The 17,918-nt window shown below is 45.2% G+C and overlaps 1 protein-coding gene across 2 annotated transcripts in view; it reads left to right on the plus strand.

Moving 5' to 3' along the window:
* ABCA4 (ATP binding cassette subfamily A member 4) overlaps window positions 1–16,952 on the plus strand; it is a 127,107-nt gene extending 110,155 nt beyond the window's left edge. For both annotated transcript variants that reach the window (XM_054475816.1, XM_063664591.1), the window contains 10 exons: window positions 847–967; window positions 1,421–1,483; window positions 1,974–2,080; window positions 4,119–4,260; window positions 7,756–7,890; window positions 8,644–8,747; window positions 8,821–8,913; window positions 11,626–11,875; window positions 13,549–13,635; window positions 16,544–16,952. In XM_054475816.1, the coding sequence (XP_054331791.1) occupies window positions 847–967; window positions 1,421–1,483; window positions 1,974–2,080; window positions 4,119–4,260; window positions 7,756–7,890; window positions 8,644–8,747; window positions 8,821–8,913; window positions 11,626–11,875; window positions 13,549–13,635; window positions 16,544–16,549 (1,108 nt within the window). In that variant the 3' untranslated portion in view covers window positions 16,550–16,952. The remainder of the gene's footprint in view (window positions 1–846; window positions 968–1,420; window positions 1,484–1,973; window positions 2,081–4,118; window positions 4,261–7,755; window positions 7,891–8,643; window positions 8,748–8,820; window positions 8,914–11,625; window positions 11,876–13,548; window positions 13,636–16,543) is intronic.
* Window positions 16,953–17,918: the final 966 nt, after the last annotated feature.

A 17,918-nucleotide genomic window follows, 5' to 3' on the forward strand; every position in this document is an offset into this window, starting at 1 on the left:
AAAGAGGACCAGAGAAGTACACCATAGTCCCTGGCTTCCAGAAGGTCAGGGAGGGTTTCAAAGAAGAGGCTGTGTCTTTAAGAATGGGGAAGATTCCATTTGGTGGGGCAGGAGGAGGAGAACATTGAGGGACTGGAAACACATGCGGAGGCTGGGAGACGGGAATGACCAATAGCACTGGGAACCAGGGGGAGATGCCAATTGCTGACAGAGGAGTTAGTGCAAGAGGTAAGTGAGAAGTGTAGGTGGGGCTGGATTGCAGGGCTGTAACTACAGCTGCAGAGGGAGGGCTTCAACCTACAGCTGATGGGGAACCTCAGAAGGTTTTGAGGCATGAGGTGGCCTGATGACAACTCTGTTTTGGAAAGGTGGAGTTGGCAGGGCAGACTGGAGGAAGTGGGAGGCTCGGAGGTTAGTAACTACCCCTTACTGAGTGCTTGCTGTAGAGGAAGCGTTTTAGTCCTGACGGTGATCCCAGGCCCTGAGTCTTTACTCTGTGCCAGGCACTGTGCTGAGTTCATCTTCAGCACAATCCTATGAGACAGGTATTGTTACCCCCTCCTCATCACATGGTCGAAGTAGGCAAGGTTCAGAGAGGTCCAATGCCCAAGATCACACATGAGGAGGCCAGGACTGGAACCCAAGGCTGACTCTGGACATGAGCACCTGACCTCTCTACCTAATACCTAATGCCTCTCCTGCTGGGAGCCCTTTTTAGAATTTAAGTCTTAAAGGATGGAAGCCCAGAGGGAAGCAGAAGCAAGGAAATGGAAGAAGTCCAATGGAAAGGACAGTGCCAAGGACGCTGTACAGCCAGCCCAATCCTGACCCCTTTTCTTCATCTAGGATTGCTGAGCCCACTAAGGAGCCCATTGTTGATGAAGATGATGATGTGGCTGAAGAAAGACAAAGAATTATTACTGGTGGAAGTAAAACTGACATCTTAAGGCTACATGAACTAACCAAGGTAAGGGAATGGGTATGAGTTTGGAGGTGCTGGTTAGATCCACAGTTGGCATGATGTTGCCATTTTCCTTCTATAGAACAGTTGATATGCTTATGCAAGCAATTTGGTTCCTAATTTTATGTGGGGTCATCATCTCTGTGTTATAACTCGTCTTCCAAGAACATCTAATTCCAATGTGTATTCCCTGCTATTCATCTCGGGCACTGACACAGGGCCTCAGCGAGAATCACTCCAGCTGAGCATCACTCCCTTTTCTGTGTTCTGTTTCTGCAGAGCATGAGTCAGCTTTGAGATGTCTCAGTACTCACCACACCTCTGTGCCTGCCCATGTCAATATGTAACCTCCTAGTGTTGGTAGTTTTCTCCTAAACCATCCTTTGCTCTTTGTTCCCTCTTCCCCTCCTTGCTCTAACCCTGTCTCAGTTCTCGGTACGATTTCTTCATATCTTGCAGATTTATCCAGGCACCTCCAGCCCAGCAGTGGACAGGCTGTGTGTTGGAGTTCGCCCTGGAGAGGTGGGTACTCTGCAGACCACATGTGAAAGTCTTCTGAACATCAGCTCTTGTGCCTGCCTCTCCTCCCCATAAGGCAGAGCTATTCAACAGGAACATAATGCCATAATGCAAGTCACATATGTAATTTTACATCTTCCACTAGCCACATGAGAAAAGTAAAAAGAAAATAGGTAAAATTAATTTCACTGGTATTTTTTATTTTACTCAATATATCCAAAATATTATTTCAAAATGTAATTAATAGAAAACCTTATTAATGAAATATTTGACAATTTCTTGTTGTTTTTAAGTCTTTGAATCTTTACACTCAGGGCCCATGTCAACTGGGACTTAGATGTGTTTCAAGTGCTCAGTAGCCACACATGGCTCGTGGCCTCTGATGGCAGCCCAGGTCTAAAATGCCTCCCCCAGCTCACACACTTACCCTGGGGCCTGACATTTTAGACCTTCTTGGTCTCTAGGGCCAGGCTAGCTCTGTGTTTTCTCCTAGTGCTTTGGCCTCCTGGGAGTGAATGGTGCCGGCAAAACAACCACATTCAAGATGCTCACTGGGGATACCACAGTGACCTCAGGGGATGCCACCGTAGCAGGCAAGAGGTGAGTATCCTGCTCCTCCTGTCTCAGGAAGTCTCTCACAGGTCCTGTGAGGAGAATAGGAAGGGTGATCATCAGACCCTATACTAGGGTGGCTCTGAGGCCCTGAAAGATCTGTACAGAGAAGGAGGCCTCCCAGAGAGCATGGTCCAAAAAGCCCAACACATAGACCCACTGGAAAATTGAACTGAATTGTGATGGTTAAGAGATTCCTCTGTTGGGATGGATTCTTGGAAAGACCTGGGAAGCACTCAGTGTGTGGTTCTTAATCTTTTAGAGGTCATGGAACCTTTTAAGCATCTGATGAATATTTGTAGCCTATTCCCATAAAAATGCATTATTATTTCCCATTACCTTCCTCCACACATTTTTGCAAAAAGTTTCAGGGAATTTACTGAGCCCCAGGTCACATTTATGATCCTGCAGAAGCTCTTGAATCCCAGGTTAAGAACCCCTGTGATGAATGAAGCATCCTTCCTCTGGGTTGAGTTTCTAGATAGGGGCTCACGCATGGACCCTTGGGGTAGCTTAACCTGCATTGGCTATTTGTAGGCTGATACTTGGCTTTGCCAGACCAAGGAGCATAGAGGGAAAACTGGTGTGTGCCCTTGGATTCTGGAGGGTGACTGCTGCTGTCTGTAATAAAATGTGTTTAAACAGATTTTTCCCCTATAGGCAGGACAGAGAGGATGAGCTCTCACTTGTCTGCCTCTTTCCTGGCTGCAGGAAAATCTTGAACACTAAAACTTCAGCACACACAATAGAGGTGCCCAGAGGAAGCCTCTGCCCTGGTTTATAAGTGGAGTTAGTTGCTGCTGACATCTGTCCAGCATCTGCTTGACTGGGGCCTCTTTCTCTCCCCTGAAAGCCATCCTCAGCATGGCCCAATGCCCAGTGGGCATGAGGAGTCCTCAGCATGCTTCACTGGCTCAGACAGGATGAATTTGGTTCTTTGGCCTCCATAGCCAGCCCTACTGGGTTTACAGAAAAGGGACAGGCAGGGGTGAAGCCAGGTCATGGCTGAGTCTATCTCAACAGATCCAGCTTCACCTGCAAGTGACCACGCAGGTGACTTCCTCATGGTGACAAAAGCAGTCATGGCAGGGTAGAGGAGGGGAAAGATATCATAGAATTTTCCATGAGCACATTTATGAGACATCAAGTTACAACTGTGTCCAAGTGAGGCACAGTCTGACATCCAGAAGGTAAAACGGAGCTGGACGCTAGAAAGAAACTATAGGTTTAAGACACGGAATTGGGATTATCTGGTACGGTAGCTCCCACTGATTTGGAAACGTACCCTACTTGCTTCCCTGAGTAGTTTTAATTGGCCCAGCCATGCCTTTGGTGGCTTTTGATATTGTGGGGAACTGTAATGGTCTCTCTCTGTACCGTCCTATATCATCCATCCTTTATTCATAGACCCTAAGCTATAAGAAGAAAAGGATGAGATTAGACTAAATGTCTATGTATAGTTTATTTTCCATCTTGGCAATATATTTTCTAGTGAGGGTGAATATATTAGCCAAAGGGAGTTGGTGGAACCTAACTCACTCTACCCCTGCTCCCTGCAGGCCTCTCACTGTGGGTAGTTATCTGACTGGCTCCTCTTTCATTGCTATCTTTGCCAATAAATACAGATAGAGAAGTTTACTTCCATCAGGACACATCCATCTTTTCTAGTTACTTCCCAAATGTCTGAAAATTATTGAAAAATCATGAATCATTTCCTTAAACCTGATCTTCCCTGTTTTTAAACTCACATGTGAGGTGATCTGATCCAAAATGAAAGCTGACTTTTGGCGTAACAGGGATTCAATTAATCCTAGACATGGAAACATGGAAGAATCTGACAGGATTCAGTTTCTAACCGAAGGGCGCCTGTTTTGATTCCCAAATATCCCATGCATTTCTGAAGCCAAATAGGAGAAGAGAAGAAGCAGCTTCCTTTTCCTGTTGGCAGAAGCTTCTCCAGCCCTAGCTCTATGGTCATCCCTCTACCTCCTTGAAGGATACTCACTAATTGCTTTTTCTCTTGCAGTATTTTAACCAATATTTCTGAAGTCCATCAAAATATGGGCTACTGTCCTCAGTTTGATGCAATTGATGAGCTGCTCACAGGACGAGAACATCTTTACCTTTATGCCCGGCTTCGAGGTGTACCAGCAGAGGAAATCGAAAAGGTGAAAAATGGTTTGTTGTGGCCACATAGGAGTCTGGTTAATTATAAGCCTGTTTCATGAGAGTGCATTCTCTTGGAGATGAGAAACTGAAGCATGCTATTCATTCATTCACTCATTCCAACAAATGTTTACTATGTGTCTACTGTGTGCCAAGTACTGTTCTAGAAACCAGGGGTATAGCAGTGAACAAGACAGACAAAAAAAAATCCCCACTCTCATATCTAACAAAATGATGGTTGCATTTATCCTTTGACTCAGCAATCACACTTCTAAGAGTTTATCCTGAAGATGCATCTCCCACAGTACAAAATGAATATGTATAAGGTGATCCATTGCATTTGTAATTGCAAAATGCTGGAAGTTACCTAAATGTTTAGTCATTGTAGATTGGCTGAATAATTTATGGTACAGACACACAATAAAGTCTTATGCAACTATAAAAAAGAAAAAGAAAAATCTCAGTGCACTGATATGGAGATATTTCCAGTAAATACTGTTAAATGAAAAAAAGCAAAGTGGAAAACAGAACATATAGAATGCTACTTTGTATGTAAGAAAGAAGGAAAAATGAGAAAGTAAATGTACGTCTGCTTACCTTTGCAAATAGAACGTAGAAAGGATAAACCAGAAAACAATGAATTTGGTGATCAACAAGAAGAAAATGGGAAGAAAGAAAAATGGGAGGAAACAGTACTTCTGGCGATATATTTTTGTATAGTTTTAATTTTTGGAAGCATGTTAATGTTCCACATATTCAAAAAAAATCAGTAAGAATGGGAAGTAGGCAAAAATGAAAACAAAAAGAAAACCTAACACTGACAGCAAACTAAATAAAGTAACCCAATTTTATTTCAAATAAATTGCAAAAGGGGGATAGAGCTAATACCAACAACTACTGAACACAGTGTTTGACTCTATATCCTCATTCTTGGGCGGGGTGGAGTAGGGGAGAAGAACTACAAATAATTTCTGAGTTCTTTTTAGTTTGTTTTTTGTAGTGGTACAGGCAAAGTGATTCCAAAAATTTTAGATGTGTTACAGGATTAAATAAATTAATAAATATTTTGATGTTATTGGGACCCAGAATTCTCACTGTGGAAGAAGGGACTTACAAATATGGAAAAGGGAAAAGCAAGAAAGAACTGTGAGGTCATGGATTGGAACTGGAGATAGCACTGGGAATTCAGGAATATTTATATGCTTGTGTTTGTGGATGCATGCAGATGTGTTCATGTTTCATGCACATAGGCATGTATATATATACATATATTTGCATGTGTGTATCTGTCTTCTGAAAGGGTCAAGAAGCAAAAACACCCCAGTAGCCATGAGCACACTTAGTGCTCAGACTTTTGTCTTAATAACATTCCTCACTAAAAGTAACCCTGATTCCTCCAATAAATGATAAATTCCAGGGCTGGAGTGGCATAGGTATCAAATGAACTTGGAATATCTTATGCCAGAAAGTAAGGAAGTGCTTTAAAAAAAAAATAATGGCCTGGGCATGGTGGCTCACACCTATAATCACAGCACTTTGGGAGGCCAAAGTAGGAAGATCGCTTGAGCCCAGGAGTTCCAGATTAGCCTGTGCAACATAGGGAGACCCTGTCTCTACAAAAAATTAGCAAACAAATTAGCTGGGCCTGGTGATGCATGCCTATAGTCCCAGCTACTCAGGTGGCTGAGGTGGGAGGAATGCTTGAGCCTGGGAGGTTGAGGCTGCAGTGAGCTGTGATCAAGCCACTGCTTTCCAGCCTGGGAAACAGAGCAAGACTCTGTCTCTTAAAAAAATAATAATAATGTAATTTTAAAGAAATAAAAGTATCTCTGTACAGATTGCTTATTGGTTACAAGGGAGAAACATAATAATTTTACAATGGAGAAATTAGATAGCACCTTAACTGGGTGATCAAAATTAACATCTACAATGGAGAAATTAGACAGCACCTTAACTGGGTGATCAAAATTAACCATAAGGGGCAGATGAACATCTCATGCCCCGAGATGTGATACCCTGTGATGGACACAATTTCACTTATGTAGAATCCAGATTGGAGATATGTAACCTGAATCTTATCATGAGGAAACATCTGATAAGCTCCAAAGAAGGAATATTCCTTAAAAAAAAAAAAGGAGACTGTATTCTTCAAAAATATAAGAGTCATAAAAGACAGAGAAAGAGCTATGGAAATATCTCTGATCGCAGGAGGCTAAATAGGCATAATGACTGAATAACAGACAATAGACTACATCTTGTGCAGAAGAGAAAAAAAATGATAGAAGGATATTATTGGACCAACTGACAAAACTGAACTATGAACAGTAGATTAGGTAAATGTATCACAACATTAATTTTACTGACATTGATAATGTACTGTGGTTATGTAAGAGAAGATCTCTATTCTTAGGAAATATGCCCTGAAGTATTTAGGAGTGAAGGGCTGTGATGAGTAACTTACCCTCAAACGGGTCACAAAAAATTGTGTGTGTGTGAGAGAGAAGGGTTTATTAGTTAATAATTCTATGAACTATTTTTATTCCTATATATTTGTGTGAGTTTGAAACTATTTCCAAATAAAAAGTTAAAAATGGAGCTTACATTCTAGTGGGAGGGATAGACAATCTATAGATAAATAGGTAAAATATCCAGTACATTAGAGAGTGAAAAGTCCTCAAGGAAAATTGATGCAGGGAGGAACTGTTGGGGTAGGGTTTGCACTTTGAGGTAGGGTGGCCCAGGGAGAGCCTGCAGAGGAGAGAACCTGAATGAAGAACTAGAGGTGAGAGAAGGAGCCACGTGCACACCTAGGGAGGAACATTCCAGGCACAGGGGACTAGTACAGAAGGCAGAAGCATGGTGAGCTTGTCTCCAGTGGCTTCCCTAGATCCCCTCCTGTGCATGTGCACACACACCTGGTGTCTCTGTCATCGTTCCCTCACAGCACTGTCACGATCTGCCAGTATTCTGTTTATTTTGACTGTCACCTTCCCGCAGTCTGAGGACAGCAGCAATGGCTGCGTTCACATTGTTCTCCAGTGCCTGGTTCAGTGCCCGGTGTATGGTCAGTGCTCCATAGGTATGTGTCGGATGCACAAGGCTTTGGGTGTAACCCTCTTGAGGGGTGGGATCAACAGGTCTGGGACTCACCATCTTCTCAAACAGACCCTTCCTCCTCCACTCCTAGCCATGGTCCAGGACGCTGGGCGAGACCCACTGTCTTGCTCTTTGTAAGGCTGAAGTCCATTTCCCAGGGGGCTACACCCAACAGATGCTGAGCAGACCGGGCCACCCTGGGATCCAAGACACAGAGTGAAAGAGCCCCTGTCTGGCGCCTGAAGCACATGCCAGAGGACAGGAGCCAGCAGGAGCCTGTTTCACCCTAGTTGGGGCTTTCATTCTGGAGGCGTGAGATCTGGGAGCCCAAGGCTTTGAACTGGGGGAGGTTTGGGGTATTTGCTTGTCTTCTCCAAATGGCATTTCTTTTTCTTCCCTAGGTTGCAAACTGGAGTATTAAGAGCCTGGGCCTGACTGTCTACGCCGACTGCCTGGCTGGCACGTACAGTGGGGGCAACAAGCGGAAACTCTCCACAGCCATCGCGCTCATCGGCTGCCCACCGCTGGTGCTGCTGGTAACTGCGGGCTTGGGCCACACCAAGGGCTTAAACCAAGTGCTGCGTCTCTCGGGTTGGGGAAATAGGTTCTGGGCTGGCAGATTTAGAAACTGCAGCAATTTGGCTTTAGTCTGGACTGTTTCCTGTGTTGCTCATTTTGAGCGATCAGCCCAGTGTTTGGTTCACACAGCTCTGGAGAAAAACAAGTCATGGCACAGCTTTGACTTGGGACTGCGCACATCCTGCGTTCCCAGGCTGTCTCCTGTGGGGCCATCGGCTCACAGCCGGGAAGTTTGGCCTGCTCTGCGGCCTGTCGGTGTCTGGTCCCCATACAGGAGCACTGAGCTGGGTCAAAGGCTCCTGAGCCAGGCCAGGCCTGAGGCCATGCCCATGCAGCCCAAGGATCATGAGGGCACAGGGCACAGGACACAGCGGGAACCAAGGAAGTGACCTGAGTGACCTCCCTGCCTCCTGACAAATGTATTTGCAGGATTTTCTTTTTTTGAGGAGAATTCTGTCATTGCCTTAATCCACTTTAATCCCCTCGTGGGCTGAAATGGGCCCAGGGTGGACACCATGCTTCTTTACTCTCGGATCCACCTCCTGCCTTCCGTACCCTACACCAGGGTACCCCTGTCTTGCTCAAGTGAGGGGAGTGACTGTTGCGCCTTCTGTCAGCTCATCCTCCACAGGGGAGCCAGCCCAGGGGGAAGCAGTAATCAGAAGGGCCAGCTCCCAGCCTGTGCCCCCAAACTTCTCTCCACCCCCCAGGACGAGCCCACCACAGGGATGGACCCCCAGGCACGCCGCATGCTGTGGAATGTAATCGTGAGCATCATCAGAGAAAGGAGGGCTGTGGTCCTCACATCCCACAGGCAAGAGATTCCCAGGGCTGGGGAAGGTGGGTGGGAATCCTCTCCTGCTCACCTCGTCTCTCCTGCCCCACAGCATGGAAGAATGTGAGGCGCTGTGCACCCGGCTGGCCATCATGGTAAAGGGCGCCTTTCGATGTATGGGCACCATTCAGCATCTCAAGTCCAAGTAAGCAGATAGTGGGGCGTGCCCCTTGTTGCCTTCTGTGGATCCAGCTGGATCCTGTGTTCTCCATTGACACTTGGAAGAGTCCTGCTGCCCCGTCATGCCCTGGGGCAGAGGCAGGTGGTGGCTGGGCCTCATTCTCCAGCAGCAGATGGAGAAGGCCATTATGCTGATAAGAAACTCCTCTATATTGGCCTAATTTCCTGTGGTCGAAGACTCGCCCAAGTCTCTGGATGGGGCGTCTGATCAGGATGCATGCAGAGCCTGGCTGGGATGAGGGAGGGCCGCTACCACTGCCTCAGTATTCCACCACTTATCCCAACAGATCCAGGACCTGTGGCCTATTTACTAAGAGTCCACTCCAATGTAGGAATGGTTTGGAGACCAGCTGGCTTGAGGACCTGTTTTTGTTTTTAGAAAATTGTATGCTTTTGAGTTTGAAAAAAGACCATATGTTATACGACAAACCAACAATGCCGGTAATCTTGAATGGGATTATCCTTATCCTGTACCCACACATTGTAAACTGTTATAGATAATTCCTTATTATTAAGAGTTTGCATGCCAAAGCTAACAGTTTAAGATTATCAGCATATTGCTGTGCTCATTCACATTCTGATATGCTTTATAACCTAGAAAAGAGCAGAGTTACAATTACTCATTTATTTAACAAACACTTATTAAGAGCTCAGAATATAAGTCACTAAGCTGGTTGGTGGGAGGAACAGCACATAACCCACCTTATCTATGCTGAGGTGCATAATCCTGATGCACCCACGGGAGGGTGTTACACAGAAGATGTCATCCTTTCATATGTGTCAGAGCAGATAAATGATTGAGAGAAAGGTCTAATAGATAAGCTGCTTGTGGCAAGTGGACGTTTGGCCCATGATTTATTGAGCAACTACAGCTTGGACACTGCATAGATATCTATAAAAATAGCAGCATGTCAGGTCACCAGACCTGTGTCAGCAACTTCCTGTGTCCAACTGCTGGAGAAAGGGAAGTTCTCCTATTCCTTTCCCTCTAACTCCTCAATATCTCCATGATAGAGGAGGTAAGAGGGGAGTGTTCCCTGTGTGGAGGGGTGGTGAGTTTTCTGGAGCTGAAAGGTAAACAGCCTTTCTCCTCTGCATCTTACTGCAGAGGAGAACAGCCCTAGACCGTGGAGGGAGCTTTGGAGTCAGTTATGACTGACACAGGATACCAGGGCATAGGGTACTGACACCCGCTAGCCATGCACACGCTCTCTGGTGGACCATCCCTCATCCAAGTGAGGGTAACCAGCCATCCTGCTGAGGGAGGAAGAAAGCACCAATGGTCCGGGCCCTAGCAGCTCCATTTGTTTCGGGAAGCTTCCTCAGGGAAGTGCTGCCTTCCCGAGCCTTTGCTCCCACCTGGCCTATCAGCCTTTACCACCACTCAGTATGCACTGGTCCACGTGTCTTCATGGGCAGTCTTGGGATCCCCACACTGGGCTAAAACTACCTTTGACGGCTGGGTGCAGTGGCTCACACCTGTAATCCTATCACTTTGGGAAGCTGAGGCAGGCAGATCACTTGAGGTCAGGAGTTCCAGACCAGCCTGGCCAACATGGTGAAACCCTGTCTCTACTAAAAATACAAAAATTAGATGGGCATGGTGGTATGTGCCTGTAATCCCACCTACTTGGGAAACTGAGGCACAAGAATTGCTTGAACTCAGGAGGCAGAGGTTGCAGTGAATCGAGATCACACCACTGCACTCCAGCCTGGGCAAAACAGCAAGGCTCTGTCTCAAAAAATAAAATAGGCCGGGCATGGTGGCTCATGCCTGTAATCCCGGCACTTTGGGAGGCCAAGGTGGGCAGATCACTTGAGGTCAGGAGTTTACGACCAGCCTGGCCAACATGGTGAAACCCTGTCTCTACTAAAAATACAAAAAAAAAAAAAAATTAGCCGAGTGTAGTGGCGGGTGCCTGTAATCCCAGCTACTCAGGAGACTGAGGCAAGAGAATTGCTTGAACCCAGGAGGCAGAGGTTACAGTGAGCCAAGATCATGCCACTGTACTCCAGCCTGGGCAACGGTGAGACTGTCTCAAATAAAATAAAATAAAATAAAATAAAATAAAATAAAATAAAATAAAATAAAACTACCTTCGACTTCAGCAAGTACGATTGTCCCACATTACCATGCAGACATTTGACCTCTAAAAACTGGTCTCAAATGATTTCTCCAGGGACTACCATGGTTTTTCTCTCCTAGTTTTCAGTATGTACACAGGTCTATGGTATGGGCCTTTAATCCCCAGTATTTCTTTTCTTGTTGTTCTTGCTTGGGTTTGTTTCTTGTTTTTCGGTTTTTTTGAGACAGCGTCTCACTCTGTCACCCAGGCTGGAGTGCAGTGGCATGATTGTGGCTCACTGTAGCCCTGACCTCCTATGCTCAAGTGATCCTCCCGCCTCAGCCTCCCAAGTAGCTGGGACCACAGGCATGTGCCACCATGCCCTGCTAATTAATGTAGAGACAGGGTCTTACTTGTTGCCCAGGCTTATCTTACACTCCTGAGCTCAAGTGATCCTCCCACCTCTACCTCCCAAATTGCTGGGATTTCAGGTGTGAGCCACCAAGCTGGGCTTAATCCCCAAAATTTCTGATGAGTCTACTCCTTATTTTGGGATTACCTTAGGCCCAACCACTAATAGAGGCCTGTCCTGCACTGTGTGCATCCCCTAGATTTGGAGATGGCTATATCGTCACAATGAAGATCAAATCCCCGAAGGATGACCTGCTTCCTGACCTGAACCCTGTGGAGCAGTTCTTCCAGGGGAACTTCCCAGGCAGTGTGCAGAGGGAGAGGCACTACAACATGCTCCAGTTCCAGGTCTCCTCCTCCTCCCTGGCGAGGATCTTCCAGCTCCTCCTCTCCCACAAGGACAGCCTGCTCATCGAGGAGTACTCAGTCACACAGACCACACTGGACCAGGCAAGTTGGCCCCGGGGCACCGAGAGCTGAGCAAAGACTGGCCCAGAACATCCAGTGTGGGTTGGAATTGCCATAAGAGGGAGGCATAACATTCCTGATTTTTAACAAACCCTTGCCCTCTGTTTATTGGGGTAAAAGGTGGTATATCAGAAATTGTTTTCTAACAATATTTTTTAGTCATCAGGAAACTTCATTGATTCTTTTTTTTACATTTTCCTTCCCTGTGATGCTATGGTGTGTTATTTCATTCTTGCTTGTTTTGTGGTGGTGGTTTTTCCTTCAAATCGGCTTTATTGATGTGCAATTAACACACGATGAAACACAGGTTCTTTGGGAGGCCAAGGCAGGAGGATCACTTGAGCCCAGGAGTTTAAGACGGGCCCACGCAACAAAGTGAGACCTTGTTTCTACAAAAAAAAATCAGAAAATTATCCAGGCATTGTGGTGCATGCCTGTGGTCCCAGCTACATGGGAGGTTGAGGCAGGAAGATTGCTGGAGCCCAGGAGGTCAAGGCTGCAATGAGCTGTGTTCATACTACTGCACTCTAGTCTGGGTGACAGAGCAAGCCCCTGTCTCAAAAAAGCAAAACAAAAGAAAAACACCTATTTTAAATTTACAGTTTAGTGAGTTTTGATAAACGTGCATTCCATGTGTGGTTTTTTAAGATGTAATCACATTTTTTATTGCGGTAAAATATAATAACATAAAATTGACCATGTCAACCATGTTTAAGTGCACAGTGCAGTGGTATTAAGTACATTTACATTGTTGTGTAACCATTACCACCATCCCCGATAGAACTCTTTCATCTTGCTTCAGTGAAAATCTGTGCCCATTAAACACTAACTCGCCATTCATTGCCCCCCTCCCCTTGGCAACTACTGTTCTACTTTCTGTCTCTAAGGCTCTGACTACTATAGATACCTCATAGAAGTGGAATCATACAGTGTTTGTCCTTTTATGTCTGGCTTATTATGTGAGGACTTAGCATAATGTCCTCAAGGTTCATCCGTGTTGTATCATGTGCCAGAATTTCCTTCCTTTTTCAGGCTGAATAATATTCCTTTTTACGTACATATGCTACATTTTGTTCATCCATCTATTCATTCATTGATAGACATTTGGGTTGTTTCTGGGTTTTGTGCTTTTATATATGTTTGTTTTAAAATAAACATCTTTAGAGACAGTTCAGTAAAGCAGTGGAAACAGGGAAGTCTCCATTTAACCCCTGAGGAGCTGGCTCACCCACACCTTCTCATCAGCATTAAGCAGGGAGAGGCATGAGCAGGAAGCACCTGCACACTCAACGAGGAGCCGAACAGTTCTTCGTTGGGATCAATTACTTTTTTTTTTTTTTTTTAGTTATTAGGATGCTGCTAGCTGAGAATCTGCCTTGCCTTGATTACCCCAATGTCTGGTGCCCAAGTCCCTTGAGTCCTCCAGCAGGAACTCCTGTGGCATCACTCGGGAGTCTAGTCTAAGAAGCTAGCTCTGACCAGGGCAGTGGTGGCCAGGCTTCTGTGGGTGGGCCAGCCTCCCCCGGGTAGGACACAAGCCATACCAGCAGGGCTGTATGTGAACTGTGGAAAATAGAGAGCAAAGTGGGTAGGTGGGTGTAGGGTGCTGTTTTCCTGGAAATATCTACCTAATCTTGCTCTTCTTTTACCTCCAGGTGTTTGTAAATTTTGCTAAACAGCAGACTGAAATTCACGACCTCCCTTTGCACCCTCGAGCTGCTGGAGCCAGCCGACAAGCCCAGGTACCCCTGCTGCTTATGCAGTCTGCAGCTTGAGGCAGCTCCTCGGCTCAGAGCCCAGCTAGATCATTGGGCTTGAGTTGCTCCAAGGCTCAGATATGCTTCCTGCAGAGAGCCCCACCCATACCATGGTCCCTACCAAGTCCCCACCACATCCTCATCACATCCTTGCTAAGTCCCTACCACATCCTCATCACATCCTTGCTAAGTCCCTGCCACTGTCCCCCTGTTCTGTGCTGAAGAACTTTTCATTCAGTAGCTGTAAGGGTTCCTATTCTAATCAGGAAAGCATTTGGATAGTATGGGAGAGCATTTTTGAAAAGAACTTTCCCATGTTTTTGCTTACAGCAAAAAAGCTTGGATTTGGGGAATGAGGAGCAGAGAAGGTAATAGAGAATATTAGAATGTTTTGGGTGCTTGACATCTATGTCTGGACATGTGTTTGAGTTTCAAAGGACGGGACTTAACTGGCACATCATTTCAGTGGCAGACACATTTGGTTAGATCAAGAAATAGCATTTGTTGTAGGAATGGGGCTCTTTGTGCTTTATAAACATATCAAGAAGATGGAGAAAGAAGCAATAGGAGGTATGTCTCCTGGCTTGTGATAACTCTTGGAATAGGTGCTTGTAGGTTCCTGCCCCAGCACATGCCCCATGTAAGGAGCACACCGCCCAAGAAGGAGAGAGCTAGATCAAGTACTGGAGGAGGCACCAGCATCCCAATGCCTTGGCTTAAGCCTGGGATTGTAGAGGGATGAATTAGCCACTCTCTTCTGACTTACCTGGAGAGTAAATCAAATCAAATCAAGAAGCAAGGATATGCAAAAACCTTATTTCCCCATAAAGTTTTTATTCTGCCCCGTTTCTATATTGCAAGAAAAACCAAATACAGCTAATGATGGAAACACTGCTGTCCAAAGCAGTGCTTGTGATGAATTTTTTCCCTTCCTCTTGACCAGCAGAGACCTAATGGCTACTTGGCAAAACTGACTTTGTCTTCCCACCCCTTACCTGCCAGAGGGCCCAGAAATGCCTAAGTAAAGGCTCCTTTAGTTAGAGAAAGTTTGCTTTTACTGAGATCTTCCAGCCACTGATTCCCATTTATAGATCTGGTGATTGCTCTTGACATCAGTTGAAAATTATTTTTAAAAACCACTTGCAGTTGCAAATCCTTTTTATAACTCTGCAACTCAGAATATACAATTGGGTAGCAAAATTGTTTCCCAGCATTACCAATGGTCTCCCCACCCCTGCCTGGCATGTTCCCTCTTAAACGACTTGTCCCACCACATCACCTCTGGGCCAGGCAGAACATCAGGGGTGCTGATGTTCTATATCTACAGCAGTTAATGCCAAACTTTTATCCCTTATTGGATGCGATCATTTTTCTATTGTGTTTTTTACATTTTTGTTCACAAAGATTAGAAAACCTGCAACACAGTTATTGGCATCTTTTTCTGATAATTTTCATCCAAAACCTAATTCTGACTTTACAACATACTATCTTTACAAAGGTTTGCAAAAATTCTTTCATATAGCATTGTATGTGTCTGTCATGAAATAAATAGTAATTATATTATTGTTTACATTATACCTCTTCAAAATAATTTTCTTTAAAGTATCCTTCAAACAAGAAAAAGGCAATTTCTCTCAAGAAGTTTTAGAGAGAATTTACAACTTGCTCCTAAGCAAATGTGAGAACTTCAGGAGGTTCATCCGGCCATTGGCTTTACAACTCTAAATTGTGAGCCAGGACCACACAGATATTTCTCTAGAAATCAGTGTTTGCTTACCAAGAACATTTTTACTCTCCAAAGGACTCCATCCTGGAAAACATGTTTTGGGATAAGGTCTTATGCAATCTTGTACTCTGTTAGTAAAACCAGTGAGGGTCAAGGTGTTAATAGATTAAGTAGCTGACAGATGATCAGACAACTTAGAAACATCCTAAATAAGTTAATAATTATGTGGCCATCGCATGTGCATTCCCAAATTAGGAACGACTCAGATCAATTTCTAATCCTTATTCTTACACTGTTCCAGTTCCCCCATATAACTCGTATCTTTGTGTTAGTTTCAGAAGTTTCTGAAGTACCCTCAGCCTTGATGGGGATCCTCGCACCACCTCAAATCCTGTTCTCAGCCCTAAGTACTGTGTTAGTCATCCTCTTAAGAGGATGTGTGATTTTAAATCAGATAATGGGATAAACCACATTTCGTCTAGACTGGTCAGGCCTTTGTCCAGTCCCCTCCTCGCCCACACTACCCCAGCCCCACAGCGGGCATTGGTTCAGGAATTCAACCCACACTTTATAACTGGAGACAGTGTCTCTCCAGTTAAAAAGATCACCTTGGTGTCCGCTTCTCAAGGAACATGGACATCTTTATTAATCAAAGCCCAAGCTTCGATCTGGAGCCTAATATCCTGCACTCCAGCTCTCATCTCTCCCCTCCCCCAGTCACATTTTCATGCTTCCCAGAGCCATCCCTACAGGAAGTGGTCAAGGGAATTCTGTACCTCAGGGCTGACCTAAATTAGGATTTCTTGGCTTTTAAGATAATGGTAACTTTCTTAAGCTAAAAAAGCCCCAAAAGACCCTGTAAGAGCCCTTGGAAACAGCACCATGGGTGTAGCTTACCCCCAGGATGTAAGCATGTATGCACACATCTCATATATGTGAGTCTTTGTAACAAATGCCTGGATCTTAGAACCAGGGAGACCTGATTCATAGATTTCATAGAGAAGGAGAGAAAGATGGCCCATAACCCGGGTGATCTGACAGAATCACAGTGCCCTCAGCTGAGTGCCCTTCAGAGATTGATTGACAACTGTTTAGCTTTTGAAATCTAATAGTCACAGCATCTCAGAAAACCAAGACGACGCGAGTCCATGTGCTCTCCTTCCACAGGACTGATCTTTCACACCGCTCGTTCCTGCAGCCAGAAAGGAACTCTGGGCAGCTGGAGGCGCAGGAGCCTGTGCCCATATGGTCATCCAAATGGACTGGCCAGCGTAAATGACCCCACTGCAGCAGAAAACAAACACACGAGGAGCATGCAGTGAATTCAGAAAGAGGCTCTTTCAGAAGGAAAACGAAACTGACTTGCTCACCTGGAACACCTGATGGTGAAACCAAACAAATACAAAATCATTCTCCAGACCCCAGAACTAGAAACCCCGGGCCATCCCACTAGCAGCTTTGGCCTCCATATTGCTCTCATTTCAAGTAGATCTGCTTTTCTGTATGTTTGTCTGTGTGTCTGCGTGTGTGTGATTTTCACGGAAAAATAAAATGCAAATGCACTCATCACAAACTATCCTAATTCACAGTCTCCCTGGTGTGCACCACCTAGTATAGTTTTAGACATTCTTTAGGTGGGTGCATAGGTCCTTGTCAGTCCCATGCACTTCTGTGAGTGTTACTGCCTCAGGACTGCTTGTTCTGGCAAGACTCTGCAACACTAGGTTGGAAGTGAATGGACTAGTCTTAATGTTCCATGTCAAGTCTTTGTAGAGTTTGAAGAAAACACCCAACTAGTAATGCCTGGAAACATTATCCATTGTCAGCTGGGTATTACTGACTTTAAGTTTCATGTCTGTTTGCCCAGCTTATTTGAGTGTTTACCTCACAGGTGTAATTAGGACAGGAGACAAAGAGGCATGGACAGGCAAGAGTTGGTCCTTGGTTGGAAGTGAGACCCAACAGGACTTTGTAACCATTTGAAGAGGTCAGGACCTCATTCTCATGCTGCTGTGCCTTTTCCACAGTGCTAGCATGTGCATCTTCTGCAGTGGTGTTAGAAGGGAATGAAGGCCGGGCGCAGTGGCTCACGCCTGTAATCTCAGCACTTTGGGAGCCTGAGGCGGGCAGATCACAAGCTCAGAAGATCGAGACCATCCTGACTAACACAGTGAGACCCCGTGTCTACTAAAACTATGAAAAATTAGCTGAGCATGGTGGCACATGCCTGTAGTCCCAGCTACTCAGGAGGCTGAGGCAGGAGAATCACTTGAACCCAGGAGGCGGAGGTTGCAGTGAGCCGAGATTGTGCCACTGCACTCCAGCCTGGACGACAGAGCAAGACTCCGTCTAAAAATAAATAAATAAATAAAAAGGAATGAAGATGGACATCTAGTTCACATAAATGCTCACCAAGATTCAGAAAATAATCATTTTAAACCAAACATTTCCAGAAACTGTGGATGAGGAGAACAAGTGGGTTTCCTTGCCAAGGCAGTCTCCCCTCCATGACCTAGAGATGGGCTTCATCGTAAACATGCTT

The sequence above is a fragment of the Pongo pygmaeus genome, chromosome 1 (genome assembly GCF_028885625.2).
Source record: "Pongo pygmaeus isolate AG05252 chromosome 1, NHGRI_mPonPyg2-v2.0_pri, whole genome shotgun sequence".
NCBI classification, from domain to species: domain Eukaryota; kingdom Metazoa; phylum Chordata; class Mammalia; order Primates; family Hominidae; genus Pongo; species Pongo pygmaeus.